The sequence below is a fragment of the Halichoeres trimaculatus genome, unplaced genomic scaffold (assembly GCF_033239565.1).
Source record: "Halichoeres trimaculatus isolate MK-OKI-2021-1 unplaced genomic scaffold, fHalTri1.1 fHalTri1_scaffold_3, whole genome shotgun sequence".
In the NCBI taxonomy this organism is placed as follows: Eukaryota; Metazoa; Chordata; class Actinopteri; order Labriformes; family Labridae; genus Halichoeres; species Halichoeres trimaculatus.
This window is the reverse complement of record NW_027437181.1, coordinates 3395802-3412742: the sequence shown is the minus strand read 5'-3', so window position 1 is coordinate 3412742 and position 16941 is coordinate 3395802. Positions and strand designations below refer to the sequence as shown.

Genomic DNA, 16941 nt, shown 5'->3' with positions numbered 1-16941 from the left:
TATGGTTAACTTCTCCTGATACTGTGCATGAGTAGGCAGCTCAAATTAGAGCAATGAAATCTGTTCTGCTTCACCCATAACGTCCATTAACTTAGCTTTAGCTTAACCGCTCACAAGACAAGAGTTAAGCAGTTCAAACAGCTGAGGAAACCCCCCGCTGTTTTTAATTCGCTTTTAAATAAAAGAGCGGTTTTATGAGGCATCATAAAGATTCTTTCATTGACATACCATCCAATTACAGTCATATCTTCCATGTATTTCCTTTGAGTTGTACCCCAGACATGCTCCATGCTGAGTCACTTCCTCCTAAATTTTCATAATTAAAAAAAACCCTCTATGCATAGGGTTTTTTTAATTATTGAAATGAGTGGGTTAAGGGGGTCCAAACATATTTTATCCAACTTTACATGAACTATGTGACAAAAGACTTCACTTCTGTGGTTTTCAGGAGACAGACTTCTCATTGTGGGAAAATGTGTGGGGGATATGAGAAACTAACGTCAAATTTATCTAGGTCAAGGGTCTTCAACCTGCAGCTCTGGAGGCTCATGGGGCTCTTTGACTCCTTTGCAGTGGCTCCTTGCAGTTTCAAATAAACATGTTACTGAAATACAGAATTTTTTTATTTCCTAACAGAGAAAAGCAATATTTAAAGAGATTACAGACTATATAAAACTATGTGTTTTTTGTAGATTTTTTTTTTGAATTTCAACTTTTTGGCATTTTTTTAAATTAAGAAAAAAAAATCAAATTTTTTTGAGGATTTTGATTTTTTTTATTTTATTTTGCAAGGTTCAATTTTTGCTAAATTTTTGCATTTTTTTTCAAATTATTTCAATTACATTTTTCCATAAATTTGCCTTTTTTTTTTTAAACATTTTTCCAAGTTTTTGAAATTTAGCAATTTTTTGCAATTCGTCCAATTTTTGAGAATTTTGCAAATTTTTACAAGTTTTGCTAATTTATGAAATTTTGGCGAATTCTTGAAATGTGGGGATTTTTTGCACTTTTTTTAAATTAAGTTTTTATTAAATTCAGCTTATTTTAGAGATTTCAAAAATTTTTGAAAACTGCAACTTACTGAAATGTCATTGTCAATGTCAATAATGAAATTATAAAAATTATATAACAATTTTTTTTTTAATATTTGCAAATTGAAAAAAATTAAAAACTAAGACATCACATGTACAATTTTACAAACACAAAAAACTTCTTGTTCAGATTATTATGCACAAGATTTTCCTCACTTTTTTGTCTTACTTGTGAAGATGAAGCTGATTTTGTGGCTTCTGAATGACTTTAACCCAGGTGAGCTGAGGCAAAATAGCTCCTATGAAAGTAAAGGTCGCAGACCCCTGGTATAGGTGAAAACTGGATAGGTCCAAAAAATATTTAATGACTACTTTGTTTCTGAACAGCTTGTAAAGACAAAGACAGTCACCAAAATGTTTTCATGGTGAATCTGTAATGGGACAGGGCATCTTTTGCATTTTTACATGTATTAATTAGCAAATAGAGTAAATCAAACAATTAGAGAGTAAGCTTTACTTGTCTATTAATATAAACATATTTTTTTCTCGACTGAGAGGCCCTATAAAAAAGTCACTGAACCAGAGAGAATTGGTCCTTGTCAGAAAGTCTGTAAAAAAGGGATTCAGTTTGACCTCCAGAGGGTCATGTAGCAAATTTAACACTGTTATTGGCGGCTTAAGGTCTTTTCTCTTATTCAAAAGTGTTTCATGACAACTGGGATGTATTGTGTGAGTGTAAAAGGCCAAAATGGGTATGTTGCCTCGAGGCAACGAGGAACCACAGAGGGATAACAGTGACAGAATCCTGGATAATGAATTATATTTCTGTAAAGTGTTTTGTCACGCCACTCACAGCGGTTTGAGAGCTCTGCTTTCTGGTCACTCTTTGTCTGCTCGGACAGGATGATAAAAGATAGCAGGTGCCCTAACCTTATCACATTTATGCTTCCTGGTTGGTCGGTGACATTTTCATAGCAGAACAACAGCAGGAAGAATTGGTTTGAAATGTTTCACTCTGCTGAAATGTGCTTAACATTTGAGCTCTTTTATACACCTGAAGTATCCCTCGCTTCCATATCCATTTATTTTTATCATTGTGGGTCGTTTAAGGTGACATCTTTACTGCGCAGCCTGAAAACCACATAAAGAATTGACTCCAGCAAAGATGACAGAGCATCTATTGTTGTGTGAGGAAACGCAAGACAGTAGCAGCTTTACAGCACTCCCAATTATTACTGCCAGACGTGCAGAGCTGTGCTGCACAACTAAAAGGAGATTAAGAGATAATCAGAGAACACACACTAACTGTCTGCAGCGTGCGGTTTGGCTAAACGCGCGGCTGGCGAGGAGGAGTCCCTGCACGAAAAACTGTGGACTGCACAGGATCAACAAAGCTTTCCTCGTGCTGGATTATGATTTATCGACCGCCTTTGGGGTGTAATAGATGGTGTTGGTGTTTGTATGTATATCAATAAACACGAACATTGATATGCAGGTCACATAGTTCAACTGCAACGAGCACAACATGGAGGAGCTGGAGGGAGAAAATGACTGCTGCTCCGTGTAACCTCTGCAGAAATGAAGACTGGCTTATTTCGGAGTAATTACAGTGATAGCACGCAGACAATAGTGAAAGGTAGCCGAGCATCCCACTCCATTATTTCAGAGGAGGTTTATCATGTGACAGATGCTTTAGCAACCGCTGACACCGTATTCATTTGGTGGATGGAGATGAGCGCCGGCAGAAAGCTGCAAAGTGAATTTATGGCACGATCAGGTTTTTGTTCTGTTGCTGTGTCTGAGATTGAAGCACCTGGAAAATCAAAACGACGGCAGTTCTGTAACAATAAGACAAGAGTTTCATTCTTTGGTGAATTATTTTTACACACACACACACAGACACACATGTTTAAAGGGGCAATAAGAAGTTTCAGAGTGATCTTCAAAAAGTCTCCCTATAAAAATACGCCTATATATCATAATCTACACTTCAAAATGAGATTACCAGCGCTAATATAGGTTATTAAAAAAGCTACTTCATAGCTTCCTGATCAGGTCGAGCATGGCCATGGTCCAAATCTCTATGACAACACCACGTCAGCTGATGAAGTTTAGTAAAGAGAAGAGAGATCTGTGTTTTTCTCTGCAGAAAACGATTTCTGTGATTAATTTTGTAGTGATGGTGGACACTGGAGCCTAACTGTCAGACAGAAAAAGGACAGAAGAGCAGAAGAAAGATAAACAGGAGATAGACAGAGCACGAGCTAAAGGCTAACACACGAGTTAAAGATTAAAATAACAGATAAAGGCTAAAATACATGCTAAAGGTTAAAATACATGCTAAAGGCTAAAGACTAAAAGCAATGCTAGAGACTAAATCACAACCTAAAGGAGCAAACACACATGCTGAAGGCTAAAAACTAAAACCCATGCTAAAAGCTAAAACACAGGCTTAAGGATAAAACCTATGCCAAAGGCTAAATCACACAAGCTAAAGGTTTAAACACACAAGCTTAAGGATAAAACACATGCCAAAGGCTGAAGACTAAAATCAATGCTAAATAACAAGCTAAAGGACCAAACACATGCTAAAGGCTAAATCACATGCTTAAGGCTAAAAACTCAAATCCATGCTTAAGGCTAAAACACAAGCTAAATGATAAAACACACAAATCAAGGGCTAAAACACATGCCACAGGTTAAGACTTAAACCCATGCTAAAGGCTAAATCACACAAGCTAAAGAATAGAATAGAATAGAATAGAGATAGAATAGAAAATACTTTATTTATCCCCGAGGGGAAATTCAGGAGTCACCGCAGCATTTAAGAAAACAAAAGTAAGAAAGAGTATAGAAAGTGCTAAAAAAGTCCATAAGATATTAGATGACAACATCCCGTCCACCACTCGTCCACCACTCTCCAGCCCAGCCAGTCTCCACCTCCACAGGGTCCAGGACTGAGCCTCCCCAGAAGTCTGTTCAGTCTCTGTCTCCTGGATCCTGTCTGCTCACAGCAGGCGAAGCTCCTCCAGTGTGGCGCCGGCGTCCGATGTTAGCTCCGTCAGCCACGTCCGTGAACAGCACGATGCCACTGGGTTAGCACAGCTAGCTCGTCCATCCCCCGGGGCTAGATCCCACGTTCCCAACAACGATGGATGGAAGGACAGGTCCACGTCGTCACCTCCCAGCTCACATCCGAGAACCAGCACGTCGTCCTCACCTCCTCCTCCTCAGTTCGAGGGAAATCATCAAGCCCTACACTAGTTAGTATTGACATGCTACAGGCTGCTAACAGCTAATTTTGCATGTAAACAATGCAGCCATGGTTACATGTAGGATCTCCAGACAAACACAGAAGAAAAGTAGTAAAAAATATCGCCAAAGCCACAAAGAGTTTGGTGTCCATGACCAACAATGAACCATACAAAGTGATGATCCACTCCAAATACAAAGATTACGAAAAAGAGACAAAAAAATTACAAGAAACGGACAAAGACGAGAGAGCTACTGCAACAGGCAGCTACTTGGGTAGCGCCTAGCAACGGAAAAAAAAAAAAAAAAAAAAAAGGTTTAAACACACAAGCTGAAGGCTAAAACACATGCCAAAGGCTAAAGACTAAAAACAATGCTAAATGCTAAATAACAAGGTAAAGGACCAAAACACACATGCTGAAGGCTAAAACATTAACCCATGCTTAATGATAAATCACAAGCTTAAGGATAAAACACACTTTCTACAAGCTAAAACACATGCTAAAGGCTAAAACACAAGCTTAAGGATAAAACACATGCTAAAGGCTAAAGACTCACACTCATGCTAAAGACTTAATCACAAGCTCAAGGCTAAAACACAAGCTTAAGGCTAAAACACGTGCTACAAGCTAAAACACATGCTACGGGTTAAGACTTAAACCCATGCTAAAGGCTAAATCACAAGCTTAAGGATAAAACACACATTCTACAAGCTAAAACACAGGCTACAGGCTCAATGCTAAAACCCATGCTAAAGGCTAAATCACACAAGCTAAAGGTTTAAACACACAAGCTGAAGGCTAAAACCCATGCTAAAGGCTAAAGACTAAAAACAATGCTAAATTACAAGCTAAAGGACCAAACACACATGCTAAAGGCTAAAAGCTAAAACCCATGCTAAAGGCTCAATCACAAGCTTAAGGATAAAACACACATTCTACAAGCTAAAACAAATGCTAAAGGCTAAAACACAAGCTTAAGGATAAAACACGTGCTACAGGCTAAAGACTAAACCCTATGCCAAAGATTAAATCACAAGCTAAAGGATAAAACACACAAACTGAAGGCTAAAACATATGCTACAAGCTAAAAAACATGCTACAGGTTAAGACTAAAGCCCATGCTAGTCAGATCTCTAAATCTTAACTTCACCTAGAGAAACAGATGGGGCTAAAAAGAGCTACACAGCTGCACAGAAACTGCACATTGAGGACAAAAACCCTCAAGCATTAGAACTGTATAAAGCCGCATTTCTATTTTAGAGAGCCCAACAGCATCCTGACCTGTACACCTCATCCAGGTGTTTAGCATTCATGTGGCATGTGAGTGACCACAGTGGAGTTTAGCTCTGTGATCATTTAGCCCCACATTCACAGCTTTAGCCTTCATGCTAACTGCTTATTTCCAACACAGAGTGAGAGATACGTTTTAACCCCACACTACTTCACAGGAGGGGTGAATATTTTCAGATAGCAGATCTTCTCCGTACTCTGAATCTGACACAGATGATGAAAACATTCAGCTCGGGGCTGAATGTCTCCAACTCTGTGCAGATGAGACGGGCAGATGTCAATCAAACTAACATTTGGAGCGCTCGCTCAGTCCTGAGACGCTCACAGTCTTACCAAGCAGAATTATTAAGTAGAGTGAAGCTCTGACAGTTTATTTTCAGACAGAAAACACAGAATGCTGTGTTAGACTCAGTCTGAGAATCATGTATGTTTTTCACAAGAACAAACCAAGTGTCTGGAGGTCTTCAGTACGCGTTCACGGACTTTCTGTTGAAGTGTTCTCACCGAGAAATAAGTGGTGTACGAGTGTGAGCCTTTTACACCCTCCTGGTATATTTATAGCCATTCAGATGGTCAGTTTCTCAAGAAGTGTTTCTACCCTTCAACAATACGTGGAGGCAAGATCTGGCCTGTGGTGTGGATTCAGGTTCCAGCTGACAGATGCACCAACAGCAGATATTGACTCATTTTTAGATGTCAGGTTCGTGTTGGCGCTTGTGACAAAGCAGTGATGGTTCTCTTATTAAAATTCAGTGTCAAGTCAAAGCATTGTTGGAAATGTCAAGTTACTGTGAGGTGTTTGAGAGAATGCTCTAAAGGTTTTTTATGGAAAAAGTTTCCCTCAGACATTTTTAACAAATGTTTACAGCCAGGTTAATGCAGCCTGTTTTCTCCAGTTTCAATGACTTCTTCTTTTCAGACTCTGCTCCTCTAAAGTTAGTACATAGCTGATTGTTCAGGAGTCATTTCAGAAGCAGTTTATTATTAATGAAATGAACCTCGGTAAAAATGAACCCTCTTCCCCCTTTTCCACCAGTAATTGTTTGGTCTTAGTGCTATGTTGTTGTTGTTTTTTTTAATTTCTGGCTTTAAATTTGAAGGCACACACATGTATATAGAGATAAAAAATAAATAAATAATTGAATTAATAAAATAGATGAGTGAAAGACTAACAAAATAAAATGGAGAAAAACATGCAAATAATTTAATATTAAAAACAACAATTTTATTTATAATAATAACAAAAATAATAATAATAAAAAATAATACTGAAGATTAAGTTATGTAAATAAAGTAACTATATATACTTAAAAAATATAATAAAATAAAAAAAATATATAAAATATAAAGAAAGAAAAAAGAAAAAGAACACATAAGTGAAAGGCAACAAAATAAAATTGAGAAAAGCAAGCAAATAATTTACCATTATTATCATTATTATTATAACTATTATTATTATTAATAATAATGAAAATAAAAATAATAATAAAAATAATTGTAATACTGAAAATAATTATTACTGAAAATTAAGTTATGTAAGTGAAGTAAAATATAAACCGAAAAAATATAATAAAATAAAAATAAATAAAATACAAAGAAAGAAAGAAGAAAATAGACAAGTGAAAGGCTATCAACATAAAATGGAGAAAAACAAGCAAATAATTTACCAATATAAATAATAATATTATAAATTATAATAATAGTAATTATCATAATTTTAAAATAAATAATACTGAAAACTTAGTTTTGTAAATGAAGTAAAATATATACTTGAAAAAAAAAAAATATATATATATATATTTAAATAAATAAATAAATCAGGTTTCTTCTAAGAACCTGTTTGGTTTTCTATCGGCAAAGAGCAAAGTCAGGGCCATGTCACTGTGTCACTGTAAGTCGTCAGTAGGTCACTGCATATGTAAGCACTTGCGAAGGAGGCGGCTTTGGTGGCGGACGCATGGGGAGACGACATCAAAGTTGGCGCTGGAAGCGTTTACAACCAGGCAGAGATTAGTTTTACATTACTTGTTTCTGACTGTCTGCTACATGGAGTGTGCTCGTCCCTCTCTGTCTCCTTCTGTGTGTGTGTGTGTGTGTGTGTGTGTGTGTGTGTGTGTGTGTGTGTGTGTGTGTGTGTGTGTGTGTGTAAACTGAGCCCATCTCTGTCGTGTGCAATACAGAGCAGGGGAGAAATGTGATCGCATGAAAATGAGGTGAAAGTGACACCCCGTCATGTAAATAAGATTAATAACATCAGGCTGTTTAGTCTTTTACATAAAATGAGAAGTAACAGACCTGATCTATGAGAGACAATGAATTACTGCTTCAATTTCTCCTCCAGTTAAAGTTATGAATGAGTAAACACCAACAAAACAACAGACGACTCACTCAGCAGCTGTCCTTTGGAAGAATGATAAATAACATGAGGCTGTTTAGTCTGTTTAATAAAGTAATAAGGTAAAAATCTGAGACGGAGATGGAATTACCAAGTCCCGAGTGGAACGCCCCCCGAGGTTGGAATTTCCAACTTGGAAGTCAGAGAAATTCCAGGTTTAGGCTTAAACAATTATATTCTGTATATTTTGTTCTTTTTTTTAGAATTTGATCGTCACAGAGCAACCGGTGTTTTGGAGTTAATAGCGACCATGCTAACTGCTGACTCTCAGCTGAAGGTATCAGTGGTGTCTGTGGGTGAATAATTAACTCTGGACGCAGTTTTCTGGTTCTTTTATCATGAACCTGGTCTCAGACTCAACAGTCTGTGTGCTCTTATGGTCTGGGAGGGTTTCTGATTTATTGACACATGTTTACGTCCTGGTCTGTCACAGTCCTGTAAGTGTCCACAGATAATGCTCTCTAGGTACACGCCGGATTTCTCCTCTAAAAATGCCTGTCCACCTAATATCTGTCCTCTTACTTCCATTCCACAAACCTGGGAGCCGTTTACCACCCGTCAAAATTATGATATTTAGTTAAAAAATGCATTTTCTGGTGGTTAACTCCTCCACGTCAGTTGATAAACCATTACACTCTGCGGTGCTTCTGCACCAAAGTTGCACTTGCATCCAGCGTTGTTGATAAACAAAAATCCCTCAATTAGATTTCCTAGTTCTGAGTACAAATGAAACGCAGCATTATCTCTGGCCCAGCAAAGAGTTGGTGCTTGCTAAGCTCCAGTTTTGAGCATGTGGAGCCAGTTCTTTGTCAGTGGAAACAGAAGGAACCAGGGCTTAGCCAGGTACTGGTCTGGAACCAGCACCAGCACCAGTTTGGTGGAAAAGGGGCATCAGTCATTTTCACTCCTCCATGTTTTACCTACCAAGACTTACCATGATGGCATGGGGCAGGTAGCCGTTAGTCTGGGCCTGAAGCCCCACAGTGTTTAACTCAGCTGCTACGTAGCGCTCCGGAGTGGGTTTGTCCAGGGTCGCACGTCGGATTTTACTCAGTTTGGTCGCCACAAAAAATGGCAGAACACTCTGAAGGACAAAAAACAAGGTGGAGTTAAAAATAAGAAGCGCTCTCTTCTGTTCGGTAGAGCACTGTGGGATAAATCTCCAAGATCCATCAAAGAATCTTCCTCAAAACTGCGTCAAAACAATCTTTTCAGAACCACAATAAATAAATAACCTGCGTTAGTTCTGATTTACCTGGATGATGATTCCTTTGCTCTTGTATTCAGCTTGAAGTCCTCTTGAAAAGAAATCCACAAACGCCTGTCAACAGAAAAAAAACTCAGCTTAAAACTTAAACGCACTGCCAAACAGACTGCAAAGAGGAAATTATGCACAATGAGTTCCAGTGCTAAGTTTTTAATATGTTAATAACGCTGGTAATGAACTGAGGTGATTATGAAAGCGAGCATTAAAGTCAAAATTCACCCTGAATGGATTTTAGATGCACTTTAAAACCTTCGTTGCAGAAACCAGGATTTAGTGCATAAACATGACCCAGTATTGAAGAAAGCAGCGAATAAATCAGTTCGAACTGTGAGCAGCAGGCTGTTTTTAAACTAACAAACACACACGAGACGGTTATAAAACATTATGACGCCACATGCTCCTATAAACATTTTTAATTGGTGCGCTACCTCGGGACCGGAGTTAGTCACCGACTTATTTATATTCAACAATTAAAACAGCAAATATGAAAAGAGACAATCCCTCCTTTTATCCCGACAACAAACTACGGCGTTGAACTAACATCTTTTGTCACCAGAAGATGAGATTAGCTTCAGTGTTCGATGGTAGATAAGACAGAATAATTCATGACAGAGAACAGAGAAAAGCAGCTCCTCTGCACAGATCAGAGCAGACGGAGGGATGTAAAGTGTTTACGATGCTGCGATGCGACTATAGGTTAAAACAACAGGAAGCTCATTAAGAGCGGCTGCTGTTACCTTGGAGGCAGAGTAGACGGTGAGGAGGGGAACAGGATACATCCCACTGGCAGACGAGATGTTGAGGATGACCCCCTTCTTCCTGCAAACACAGAGAAATCAACTTTATTTATAAAGCTCTTTAAGACAAACACAGCTGAGACAAAGGGCTGTGCATAAAAGATGAAGGGGACATCAATAAGTAGATAAATAAAACAAATCAGTAAAAAAAAAATAATAATAATTAATCTCATTTTTTTCTGTAAAATGAAGTGGTAAAATGAAGTGCAGTGCTTCTATAGATTCAGAACAACCATGGCTAAAGGCTGATATAACTAATTTATGTCTTTATGTAGTGCAGGGCTCTGCAACCTTTACTTTCCAAAGAGCCGTATTTCCTCAACTCACCTGGATGAAAGCCATTCAGGAGCCACAAAATCAACTTTATCTTCACATCAAAAAAAAAAAAAAAAGAGTATAAGCTGGTGAATAATTATCTAAATGAGAAGTTTATGTGTGTGTTTTGTGATTTCTTAGTTTTTTATTTTCAATAAATTCGCAAATTTCACTTCTGAAGTTTCAATAAGTTGAAAATTAAAAAAAATAAAAAAATAAAAATTTGCCAAATAAAAAAGGAATTAAAAAATTTACAAAATTTTGATATTTCAAAACATTTCCTGAAATGTTATAATTTTGCAAAGAAAAAAACTAAATAATGAAATTTCAAAATTTTGCATAACTTCCAAATATTGAAAAACATTCTAAAAATTGCAAAAAAATTGTAATTTATATAAAAAATTCAAAAATTGCTTAATCGTAAAAAAAATTGATTTTTTTTCTTAATTTTCAAAAATGTCAAAAACTTAAAATTAAAGAAAAAAAATCAAAAAATGCAAAAAATCAGTGATTCATTACAAAAAAGAATAACGAAAATTGAATTTGTCTGATTTTCTGATTTAAAAAAATTCTAAAATATGGTGGGCGTACACACAACACACTTTTAGGTACCATGAGGCATAATGAACACAGGAAAAAAGTGGTGTGGTTCTTTCTTTACAAAATCTACACATTCTGGGTCCTTAAAAACTTTTCTTTAAAAAAAAAAAAAACACAAAATTTTGCAACTCTAAACTGCGACTCTCATCTTAAAATCTGTTTTAAAATCTATTTTACCTTTTGTTTTACAATGTGTAAAACACTTTATTCAAGTCTTGGGTCAAAGAAGAGTGAAGTATCTTCATTTTTACAAACTCTGAACACAAAAAATGTTGTTTATTGGTGCAGAGCAGCCCCAAGCTGAAACATGACACCGGGCAGATGGAGGGAAATTTTAAAATATTTCTTTAGATTTAAATACAGGACATATATCGTTCATTCAGGGCTTGTTTGAAGCAGTAAAGAGTTTGGAATTATTTGTTTTTTACAGAATTGAGCTAGAGCAAATGGTTGATTTTTGGTAAATTTTGGTATCAGTTTTTTCTGAAGATCGGTCTTGAAAAGAGGAGGGTGGTCCTATTTTTGGGTGAATATGGTAATCCATTGTAAGAGGAAATCAGGGGGCCTGATTTAATAACTGTCATTTGTTGCTTATTCATCTTGACCAAACAGCTGAGATTCATGAAACAGTCATCATCAGTTTTAAGGTCTGACTGGTTAATCTGAACCAGATTATAGTCTGTGCTTCATTCGGCTGAGTCTGCGACACAAACCCTCTTTCCTGTGGCTCACACCAGCTGAGCTCTGTCTCAAGGCTTCAGCACATTTCTCCTCTGAAAGGTGAACCTCCACCCTCTCTGTGGCCCTGTCTCTGGCTCCATCTGTCTCACCCTCCAGAGCAGACTCAAAGGACCTGCTGATTAAAGGCACCGCCGCGTGAAGCTGCTGCCACCATCGTGTCTCACGGCGGGGACCGTGTGCTCGGGGTGATCTGCAGTGTCGGGGTTTCTGCCACACATAACACTCAGCACCGGGGGAAAGAGTCGGAGTCTGCTCTCATGTGACCACGGTCCCTTCTTCCACATGCTTGCTTTGTCCTCACATGGCTTCTAGCAAACTCCAAACAGGATTTACTATGGTTTTCTTTCACAAGCAGCTTTCCTCTCCCCACTCCTCCATAAAGGCCAAATCTGTGAAGAGCATGGCTAATAGTTTTCCTGTGCAAAGATTCTTCAGGCGAGCTGTGGGTTTCACAGCTCCTCCAGAGTTAACAGACCTCTGCTGTTGTTTCTTTGATCAACACGCTGACTGCACGCCGTCCTAATGCAGATGGACGGCCTTCTCTTGTTTCTGTGACACTTTTTTTAGACATGCTTTTATTGGAGATTTAAGCTGATCGTCAAAATGCTTTTATTTTTAACTTTTTTCTATAACAGTATTTTAGGCAGGATCTTAAATCCTTTATCCTTTGTTGTTTTAATTGATTTCATCTTTTATTGCTTTTATTTTACAGATGTTTCCTTTCCTTTATCGGGTGGTGGTTCTTAACCTTCTATTTCTATGTTTTGTCTCATATTTCTCTTTTACTTCTTCTCTTTTATTTCTTTGACTATTTGTTTTTTAAATGTAAAGCACTTTGTAACATTGTTTTTGTAAATATAAAATATGTATTATTATATTTGTCACTTATATAAAAGTTTAAAATGGTAACTAAACAAGTGAACCCTGAAGACGACTAGTTTCATCTGACAGCGTTTAGCATAAAAAGGAAGTCAGTGGCCTCTTCCTCAGAAAGTGGAATACTCTTACAAATAAACAGCTACCCCAGGTGACTTCTCCTTTCTCCTGAAGCTAAAGATAAAATGCAACACATCCATGTTGGAAACTGGCATCATTAACCTAATGTGCTGAAGTCTGTCCACAGTAATCTAAGACAAATGAGGAAAACTTATCAAGATGGCAAAAACGTGTAAAGTTAAATTAATGATTTCAACATTTTCCAAAGTTTCTTCAATCAAAGACCCTTTCATTCCTTTCTTTATTCAGTTTATTTTCCAAACAGCGAGGAATTATTTTGTTATATTCATGTGAGATCAGCTGTTAGCAGCCTGTAGCATGTCAATGCTAACTGGTGCTAGGCCAGATGTTTTCCAACAAGGTGAGGAGAAGGAGGTGAGGACGACGTACTGGTTCGACCTGTCCTTCCATCCATCGTTATTGGGAACATAAGATCTATCTCCAATAAGATGGACGAGCTAGCTGTGCTAACCCAGCAACAGAGGGAATACCAGAAGGCAGAGTAGCATCATGCTATTCACAGACATGGCTAACAGAGCTAACAGCAGACACCAACGCCACATTGGAAGAGCTTCACCTGCTGTGAGCAGACAGGATCCAGGAGACAGAGACTGAACAGACTGCTGATGAAGCTCAGTCCTGGACCCTGTGGAGGTGGAGGCTGGCTGACTGGACAATGATGGACAAGCTGTCAGCATCTATTTTCTTATGGAGCTTTTTGCACTTTCTATACACTTTCTTACTTTGGTTGTCTTGATTGCTGCTGTGACTCCTGAATTTCCCCTCTGGATAAATAAAGTTGTTGTTTTTTTCTATTCTATTCTATAAGGACGTGACTCTTAATAAGGTGTGTGTTTGTTTTGGAAGTTTATTTTTTTTAAAGGGGCTGTGAGGAGTATGAAAGTGGTCTTGAAAAAATCTCCTCTCTAGAAATTTGCCCGATCATAATCCAGACTTTTAAATGAGATTATCAGCGCCAATATTACAGGTTATTTTAAAATGCTACTTCTCAGCTTCCTGACCTGGGTTGAGCAGGACCAGATTGATTTACTAGGTCTCTATGACAACACCACACTGGCTGAAGAAGTTGTACTGTACTGTACTGTGCGAACTGACAGTCAGCTTGTTGTCACGTTAGCCTACGAATACATCGTAGCACCGGTCTGCTAGAAGTACTGACGCAAATCAGGTTGCACAGTTCATTACTGAAAATGATTAAAGGTCCCATATTGTGCAAAAATCACTTAATTAAGTCTTTTAGTGAAATTTGTGGGTCTCTGGCTTTCCTCCCAGCCCACAAAATGTGATATTTAATGACAGAACCTGTACTTAGTAGAGCTTGTGGATGTAAAATCCTGACCTAAAACGAGCTGTTTGCCGACGTCAGCGATTCCCTTTTTCGACCAATCAGGAGCAAGTCTGACCTGAATGGTCCACCAGAGCAAATACCCCCGCACCCCCTTCACGCCCACTCCCCTCCCCGCATCTGGGGAGAAATCTCTCCAGCAGCAGAGAGGAGAATGCCAAAGTTGAAGAGCCATCACTGCTCTGTTTTTGTCTGTAAACAGTCACATGGTTCCGTGCTCAAGCTTCCCATCTCAGAAGAAGACAGACTAAGTGTCTAGAGTTCATTTATCAGGAAATGTTCCAGCTACACTCAGTAAAACTGAGCATGTGTGTGCTAGTCACTTCACGACCGACTGCTTTTCCAACTTTGGACAGTCCAACAGAGGGCTAGCGAATAGACTGGTCCTGAATCCAGGCGCATTACCAACCATCCTCCAACAAACCTGGGACCCTGGAAATGTGAGTATTTCAAATGCTGTGTGCTGTGGAGCAGATGGAAGAGCTTTTCCTCAGTGTCCCCTTTGTCTCTGTGTTAGCTTCAGGATGCTAACTTTAGCTGCAGTTAGCCTGTTGTTGTAGCCTGTAATGTTACGGTAAACGAGCTTCTCTGTTTTCTGAACATTGTGCACTCGGAGCTCGTGGCGCCGCTCTCAGTGATGTGGAAGAGCGGGGCGGTATCAGCGGTGGCTCATTTACATATGAAGGCCACGCCCACTAAATCAGGGCGTTCTGAACAGAGGGGCTATGAGAGCCTGGAAACAATGCTGCTGTGCAAAACATGTTACTGCCGCAGAAAAGGAGAAAAGGAGCAGAATATGGGAACTTTAAAACTGATGAAACTGTGGCTCTGACACATTTAAAAACAGATTAAACTGGAGAGTATCTTTGAAAAAACTGGGATAATGGTTAAGTTTTTAATTCTAGCTTTTCAGAAAGTTAGCTAGGAACCCTGCGACACTATTAGCCATTTATCTCCCGGCCCTGTGCGCTGATTAACGCACATCTGCTCCTGTTAATTACTCCAGATTCACAGGCATCCACCATGTAATAAAAAAGCTGGAGTCAGACAAACTCACCTCTCCACCATCCCCGGTAAAACAAGACGAGTCATCTGAAAAAAAAAAAACAATTAAAGAGTGAGAAGTGGAGTAAAAGCACTGAAGCGACAAAAAAAGAGTCTATTGATGTGTGTGTGGGTTGTGAACAAGTGTGTGGAGGTGTGCATTCACATTTTGTGTTTGCGCATGTGTGTGTGGGATGTGTGTGGAGCAGGCGGTTGGGGAGCGAAGACAAAGAGAGAAAGGAAATGATAATGATAGCAGAGGGAGCTCTTTAAAGAAATATTGAATGACATAAATTAAGTGCTAAGAGAGTGGGTGGACTTTAGCTGCTGCTCGGGGAACGGCTGAACGTGGAGGAGAGGGATGGGGGTGACTGACTGCACAGGTGTGTGTGCATGTGTGTGTTGGTCATGGGACTGTTTGACTGCGCTTCTCAGCCGTTTCTACTTAATTACTCAGAGGTGATGCAGAGATCAGTGGGACATACAGCAAACACTGAGCCAGACACAAATAATGACACAACAAAACCTCTGGAGGTTCCTGAGTTCACCGCGCAGACGGATAAAAGCACGTTTACACACCTCCTGAACTTTCTCAAAAACAAAATCTCCACTCGAGGTGATCTCAGAGGTCCGGGACGGTTTTAATCACCATCACAGACTCTTCTACTCATTACTGGCTCAAAGAAGAGGAAGCAATTAAGACGCATGAGTCACTCACGGAGTATTTTCTTCTGTAAATCAAAAGACGAAGACTCACCTGGCACACGGATGTGATGTTGATGTTGACCATGGTGTCGATGAACTGAAACAGAAAGAGCAGCAGCGTTACTCACAGCTTTGAGTGTGGTGTAAAGTTAATTCTTCATCGTGTGATTTCACTTTGTGTAACAGCATCGCAGAAACACGATGGGGTGCTTCACACACACACACACACACACACAGCGCTGGTTTATCCCACCTGCTCCCTCGGCTCACAGCCATCCTGTCTTATCTCCGTATCACCTCTGGTACCTGCGCTGACGTAGCCCAACCATCGAGCTTCTGTGACATTCAAGCTGAAGGTGAAACACTACAGGGGCGGAAACTCAAACCCTGAACTGGGGATGAGGAAAAGGGGCCTCCAAGTCTGGGTTTAGGAGGTCTCTACGGTGGCCAGGAGGTGTCAGACGATTTGAAAGAGCAACATCTAAGGCTGAACAAAGTAGCCTATACTCTTTTTTCCAAAAAGCAACAAAAGTCAACATGCTAATGTTGCCAACATGTATTTTCTGACAAAAAACCCTGTGAGCTACAGAAATCTATAATTAAAAAGTGTAAGAAAAATTTGTTTATATGTTGACAGTTTCCCTTGTTGTGTTGGTCATTTTATATCATGATTTATTGCTCATGTTAAGTGAATAATGCAGAGAATAACAACCCCGGAAAAAATAAATAAATAAAATTGCATGATTAATTGCAATCGCAATATTGGTAAAAAATAAATAAATAAATAAAATAAAAAGCTCAATTAAATTATTTTCCAAAAACATTCAGCCCTTCAGCAACGACACAACTGAAATCTTATCAAGTGTTTTTGTCTTATTTTCAGTAAAAATTGTCTGCTTATACGTGATATGAGCCACATTCACCTGACCAGTCCAAAGAAATGTCTTATTTCAAGTTACTTAAAGACAAAATGAGGTCTGAATTGCTGTAACAAGTTAAAAAAAATCTGCAAAATGAACAAGAGAAATCTGCCAGAAAAATTACTTGAAACTAGAATAACAAGTAACTTTTCTCTTGTTCCATTGGCAGATTTTTTTAAAAATTGTTTCAAGCAATTCAGACCTCATTTTTGTCTGTAAA

General features: G+C 38.7%; 1 protein-coding gene across 1 annotated transcript in view; it reads right to left on the bottom strand.

The window, feature by feature from the left end:
• hsd17b12b (hydroxysteroid (17-beta) dehydrogenase 12b) overlaps positions 1 to 16941 on the bottom strand; it is a 35592-nt gene that overhangs the window by 437 nt on the left and 18214 nt on the right. Inside the window, exons 6-10 of the mRNA XM_074667319.1 lie at positions 15854 to 15898; positions 15110 to 15144; positions 9975 to 10056; positions 9226 to 9291; positions 8905 to 9054 (exon numbers count right to left, since the gene is read on the bottom strand). Coding sequence (XP_074523420.1) covers positions 8905 to 9054; positions 9226 to 9291; positions 9975 to 10056; positions 15110 to 15144; positions 15854 to 15898 — 378 coding nt within the window. The remainder of the gene's footprint in view (positions 1 to 8904; positions 9055 to 9225; positions 9292 to 9974; positions 10057 to 15109; positions 15145 to 15853; positions 15899 to 16941) is intronic.